The 6,776-nt window shown below is 34.9% G+C and overlaps 1 protein-coding gene across 2 annotated transcripts in view; it reads left to right on the top strand.

Annotated features, from left to right (window-relative positions):
- The window catches only part of LOC106467773 (ankyrin repeat domain-containing protein 6-like), an 80,876-nt gene that overhangs the window by 58,897 nt on the left and 15,203 nt on the right, over positions 1-6,776 (top strand). For both annotated transcript variants that reach the window (XM_022395968.1, XM_022395969.1), the window contains exon 4: positions 4,905-5,003. In XM_022395968.1, coding sequence (XP_022251676.1) covers positions 4,905-5,003 — 99 coding nt within the window. The remainder of the gene's footprint in view (positions 1-4,904; positions 5,004-6,776) is intronic.

Consider the following 6,776-nt stretch of genomic DNA (forward strand, 5'->3'; position numbering starts at 1 on the left):
TTAAAGTTTTTCTTCATTACCCATTCAAGTCGTCTCCAGCCATTATTAGTCTCAAAGTGTTTTACCATCTCATTTATAATAGGGGTCGTTTCAATAGTATATAACAGTAATTTCTATCGAGTAGCAATTGTCATGTTGAATAATACCTTTTAGGGTTCACTTGATGAGTACGTACATTATCTGTGTGGTTTATTTGGTAAATAAATACTTCTAAGTCTAAAACGTAAACTTGTATGTTTTGCGATCATTTTAAAACAAAATGTCAATGGTAAATGTGCAAATCAATTAGTGAGACACGTAGTTAAGAAGTAAAGTTACTGCCCGGAAACTTTTAGAGTCTACAATTAATATACAATTATTTCATTATTTTTTTTTGACGGACATTGCTAGCTTATTAGTCGAAGCATGTTTCATAATTCATGTAGTTTGTGAAAACGCCTTGTTGAGTTGAAAAACGAACAATTCTGGTATTGTCTAGACAGCTTGTTTTTTCATAAACCAAATATTTTGATTTGCAATGAGCCAATGGTAGCGTTGTTTCGCGCAGCTAGTCGTTACGATCTGATTACGTGGCCTTTCTGCGTCCTTGACGAGCCGGTATACCTACTGTACATGGTATTCTAAGATTGGGCTTCGGGCAATAAAATATATATTTTTTTTTCCAAACGCAGCACTTATGAAATAGCTGAACCTCTGTACCTGTGCGGCGTTTAACAAGAACTGAAGAAATTCCGAAGGAATAAGTATTACACGTTGGGATGAACTATTAATGAAATATGTTATCAAAACACTTTTTAATATAAATATATTGGTATTTTAAATGGATTTGTATTAAAGAAAAATCCAAACAGTTTACATGTTTAAATAATGAATTACGAATGTACTTTAGAAAACAAACATTATTCTAATTTTCTGAACGTTTCACCGTTATGGCTACATCAGGAGAACATGTATTTCAACAAAGCTCGGCTTATAAGTTCAGCTTTGCTGAAGTACAGTATTTTTCTCCTGACGAAACCGTAATGGTGGAACGTTAAATAAACTAGAAAATAAGTTTTAAGCTATGAAGTGTAGCTGTATGTAATTATTCAGCTATGTCGAAAACTCTTAATTGTGCGTTACGAACACTCGAATCTTTTCAAGTTTTTAATTTTTCCCGATGACCCAGTTGCAGATATGTGGGCTTATCATGCTAAAATTCAGAGATCGATCCCTGCGGTTGGCACTGCGCAGATAGCCCATTATGCAACTCTGCGCTTAAACATACGAGCAAACAAGGATGTGTTTGAAAACATTGCAATAGTGTGTTTCTTGCTTCATAGATGCTACAGGATCGACATAAAATCTTTCCCATAATGATCGACCGAGAGCTTAAGTTTCAAGCTAGATCAGCTTCCATCGACTCAGCTCTGGGCCCAACATGGCCAGGTGGTTAGGGCGCTCGACTCGCAATCTGCGGGTCGCAGGTTCGATTCCCCGACACACCCTTTCAGCCGTAGGGGCGTTATAATGTGACAGTCAATCCCACTATTCGTTGGTAAAAGAGTAGCCCAAGAGTTGGCGGTGGGTGATGATGACTAGCTGCCTTCCCTCTAGTCTTACACTGCTAAATTAGGGACGGCTAGCGCAGATAGCCCTTGTGTAGCTTTGCGCGAAATCCACAACAAACAGACTCAGCTCTACTAAAGCTCGAGAGTTGAGAACGGCAGTCTATGAAGCATATTTCTAGCGTATAACAAGTAACAAAGTTGGATTTGTGTGTATTTAAATTAGTTTCTATTTTCAGTAGATTTTCACAAGTTGATATGTAATTATGCAAGCTGGAATTTCCAGATGTTTCTTTTAGTACTTATGTTTTTTTGAAATTGCTTTGATAGAAATTAAATTATTTGCTTTTTTTGTTATAGATAAAAGTAAAAAGAATTACATTAGCAAATTTTTTTATAATTATTCATTAGATTATTAGATTTAATGAACATACATGAAGGAAGAATCCATCTGGATTCAAGAGTAATAACTTCGCACTTGACATTCTCTTGTACCCTCCCCCCCTACACACTAGTGGCTCAGCGGCAAGTCTGAAATTTTAAAATGCTAAAAACTTGGTTTAGATACCCGTGGTGGGAACAGCACAGATACCTCACTGTGTGGCTTTGCGCTTAACAAACACGAATCTCCATCACCGAATATGCTCGCCCTTTCAGTCGTGGGGGTGTTGTAACATTACGGTCCATCCCAGTATTCATTGGTTAAAAAGTAGCCCAAGAGTTGGCGGTGAATGGTGTTGAGTAGCTAGCTGCCTTCACTCTAGTCTATCATCCATAAATTAGGGATGGCTAGCGCACATAGCCCTTCTGCTGCTTTGCGCGAAACTCAAACCAAACAAACAGACAAAGATGCTCTCATTGTTTTCACGTGTATTAAAATATCTTGAAATATTTTCAATATTCAATGTGATAATTATGGTTAATAATTGTAGTTATATTTAATATAATGAATACAGTACGTTGACCGCACCAGATTTTCTCAGATTTTAGTTTCCATATTTTTTGCGTGATTTTGAAAGTAAACTTGAATATCCAAACGATATTATAGGATTAGCATTGAGATTTATGATGCAAGTTAGCAGACAATCAATTATTCGTCCAGTTGAAGCTAGCGTGTATAGTGCTGCCATCTATCTACTGAACTGAGAAATAAATTGATATTAATTTGTAAAACATTTGTTAAGGTTTTTTTACCGCCCTAGAAACCGAAGATAAGTAAACACAGTGAGTCGTGAAACCTGTCATTGAAAATAATAAAGTAGTTTTCCAGTGTGCTATGCTACGTTTGTATTGAAATTCACATGACGTCGTTTCCTTAATATACGTTTTAATTAGGTTTTACCTAAGTCTATACAATTGTAAAATAGTGTAGTTATTCACGACCGTTAAACCAGTCAGTTTAAATAAATACTTCCACCGATTAAATAAATGTTCATATTCGTGGAAGCTACATCATGATTACCTTTAAAGCTCCCAAGAAATCCAGTTTTCGATTTTAACTTTTAACAAACTGAGTTATTAGATTTAAAACCCGGGCGTGAAATACAGACACTTGACGTAAGGCTTAATTCGTGAAAAAATAAATTAGTAAAAACGTGTCTGATCAAAAATAACTTGTCATTGCAAGATGTCAAGATGGATATATGTGGAGAGAACGGTGAGGATTTTAAGACAAATATGTTATTAATCTATCAGAGAATTAAGTGTGCCGTTTGAGGGGGGGTACAGATAGGGTAAGTATCGGTTAAAAAAATGCACAATATTTGATTTGTTTATTTGAAGCTAAGCACAAAGCTAAGCAATGGGCTATCTGTGTTCTGCCCATCGCGGGTATTGAAATCCGGTTTCTAGCGTTGTAAGTCCGCAGACATACCGCTATGCTACTGGGGGTTGCACAATAGCAAAGATATACACAGGGGCAGGCACAACATTCTGGTTAATATACCAGGATACGAATCAAAAGGTCCGAGGTTCGAGCTGTGACATGCCACTTATTCTCTGCATTTTAAATTGTGGGAGTTTTATAGCTGTACCAGTTGGTCTTACTATTCAATTAAGACTAGCCTCAGAGGCGGTGGGTGCTGTTGACCGGTTGCTCTCCCTATCTGGTCATGAGTTCTATATTAGGGATGGTTATGCCTAAATCTTAGGAGTCTCTAACCTGTGTCGTTTAAGGTGTGATTCAGTCCAAAACATACCCAAATATTAAACACAAAAATGTATTTCTTTCTTGAAGGCCTAGCGTGGCTTGGTTATTAGGGAACTTGACTCGTAATCTGTGAGTCACCGGTTCCAATCCTATCACCGAATATGCTCGCCCATTCAGCCGTCAGGCGTTATAATGTGACGGTCAATCCCACTACTTGATTAGTGTAGCTCAAGAATTGGCGGTGGATGGTGTTGATCAGCTTTCCCTCCATTCAATCACTTCTGAGTTAGGGACAGCTAGGGCGAATATAAATTCAACAAACAAACAAATTCTTCCTCAAAGCCCCCCAGTGGCACGGCGGTATGTCTGCGGAGTTACAGTGCTAGAAACCGGGTTTCAATACCCGTGATGGGCAGAACACAGATAGCCCATTGTGTAGCTATGTGCTTAACTACAAACAAACATCTTCTTCATAATACGTAGAGAATTGTATGCTTACCCCTGACTTTGGACTAAATAATTTTGCGTACTTAAGTGTTTCAGTAAATACAAATCTTTATATTCTTCATAATTTTAGTGATAAAATCATCTGTCGGTCTTCAAAATATCGCTAAACGTTCTGGATGTGTATGTTATTGAACAGTGATACCAGTCGTAAATAAGTCATCATGTAGTATATGGGCGTGGAGTACATAAAGATGATAGGAAAATCATACTGCTAAAAAATTGCGATATTATTTTTATACAGTGTTAAATATAAAATTGCTGAAATGAAAAATCAAGGCTCATTTGACAGATATTTTTGCGGTAATTTTTTACGGATTAAAAAAGTTCTGTTTTATTCTTTTAATGAAAGTAGTTTATTTAACACTCAATATTGGCTTCTTCAGTGTCAGAGTAAAAACGTTTAAAATGTTGGTTTTTATCTTATCTATTTGCCTTATTCTAAGTAAGAAGAATAACAGTTAAGCGGTTCAACCAGGTGTAAAATGTAAATCGCGAAAAATGTAAAAAATTACAGCTTGCAGCTATCATCAGAGTATTAGATCTTCATGATTTGTCCAGAAAACAATATACTTTTCGGTATACAATGCTACAACAATGTGCAATGATCAAAGTAAATTTTATGTGTTTAAAGGTCTATGTGAACTTGAAATGAGAATATTTATGTTTTTGTGACTTATTATCTGTTTTTATTTTTCACAAAGCACGGAAACACAGCTTTACACGAAGCTGCTTGGAAGGGGTACAGCCAAACGCTTGAAGCACTTTGTAAAAATAAGGCTAACGTTTATATAAAAAACAAGGTTAGTTTCCTCTGTTTTGTTTTATCATCTTAATTTACTTTCTTGTAAAGGTTATTATCCTAAAAGGTTTTCGAAGTGAATCTTTATATGTAAACAAGATCAGGAGTGTCTTTTTTTTACAGATTTGGTTATTATCCTAAAAGGTTTTCGAAGTGAATCTTTATATGTAAACAAGATCAGGAGTGTCTTTTTTTTACAGATTTGGTTATTATCCTAAAAGGTTTTCGAAGTGAATCTTTATATGTAAACAAGATCAGGAGTGTCTTTTTTTCAGATTTGGTTATTATCCTAAAAGATTTTCAAAGTGAATCTTTATATGTAAACAAGATCAGGAGTGTCTTTTTTTACAGATTTGGTTATTATCCTAAAAAGTTTTCGAAGTGAATCTTTATACGTAAACAAGATCAAGAGTGTATTTTTTTCAGATTTGGTTATTATCCTAAAAGGTTTTTCAAAGTGAATCTTTATAATTAAAAACAAGGCTAACAGTGGCTGTTTTCTAGTATCATACTTGTTTACTTTCATACAAATTTTTCAAAATTATCATTATATGTTTTGCTTTACTCAACATATTTATTTCTTTGCACAATTTACACATTAAATGCACAGCTATTGCGACTTCATTTAAGAGCTTAGATGTATAGTGTCAGAGATATCAAAAATACGATATATTTTAAGTGTTTTGTTGAAGAAAGGTTTAGAAATCACAAAAATAAAATATATGTTTTATCTGTTTTTCAGAATATAAATGCTGAGGTATTTACCGAATCTCCATTAAACTTTAAAGATGATCGTTTGAATAATGTGTAATACAGTACATTCATCCAATGAAACCTTTAGAAAAATTTAAATATTCTATCATTTTTGAAAGAAGCTTTTGGAAACAAAATGTAAGCGTGTAAAACAGGTCTTGTGCTTTATGCTTGAAGTAAAGTTGTTATTCTTGAAAAAAAATCAGTAAAAAAACTAGAATAAAATCTTTACTATTAAACTGAAACTATTGGTTTTCTCTTGGTGGGTCAGCGGTAAGTTTACGGACTAATAACGCAAAAGTCCGGGCTTCGATTCCCCGCGGTGGACACAACAGATAGCCCAGTGTGGCTTTGCTCAAACAAACTTCTGTTCTGCCGTCTTTATTTGTTTTTTTTTCTAACTACAAGTTAACATATTTCTAACACTGAAAGGTTCAACAATAAACGATCCACACATTCGCTCGTTCCACTTCGGTAATTAAGAGGTTTTTCCTTTATTCACCGTTTTTGTTCATTGTTGGTTTCGGCGAGGATTTTAAAATCGTCCTCTACTTATAGGTTCATTACATTCTGAAACAGGATCACGATCCAACTGAAACTAGAGAAGGTAAATTATAAAGATATTTATTAGACGTTTAAAAGGATCATTTATTGCCTGATAATGAATATTATCAAAGAGTACCAGTTAGTTTTCATTCTGGATTTAATGGATGGAGCTCCCAAGGTTCATAAAGATAGTTCTCCTGTTAGACTGTTGTGTTTGAAGTTGGCACAAACAATCGTGAACTAGTGAGGTTTCTAGTTAAACTGTTAGAACCGTTAATTAGAAATGATTATATTGTTACGTCTCTGTTCGTTAGTTAATTTTCCGTAAATTCGTTCCGACGAAACTTTAGTCCTTTCTTAAATAAAACTGGTTTATTCTTTCTGCATATAACTTTACGATACACTTAATTTCAACAGTCGCTCTATAAAAACGCTATAACTCACGTCTCGCGTGGCCAACAATATTTTGTCTGCA

Source organism: Limulus polyphemus, unplaced genomic scaffold (genome assembly GCF_000517525.1).
Source record: "Limulus polyphemus unplaced genomic scaffold, Limulus_polyphemus-2.1.2 Scaffold2736, whole genome shotgun sequence".
In the NCBI taxonomy this organism is placed as follows: domain Eukaryota; kingdom Metazoa; phylum Arthropoda; class Merostomata; order Xiphosura; family Limulidae; genus Limulus; species Limulus polyphemus.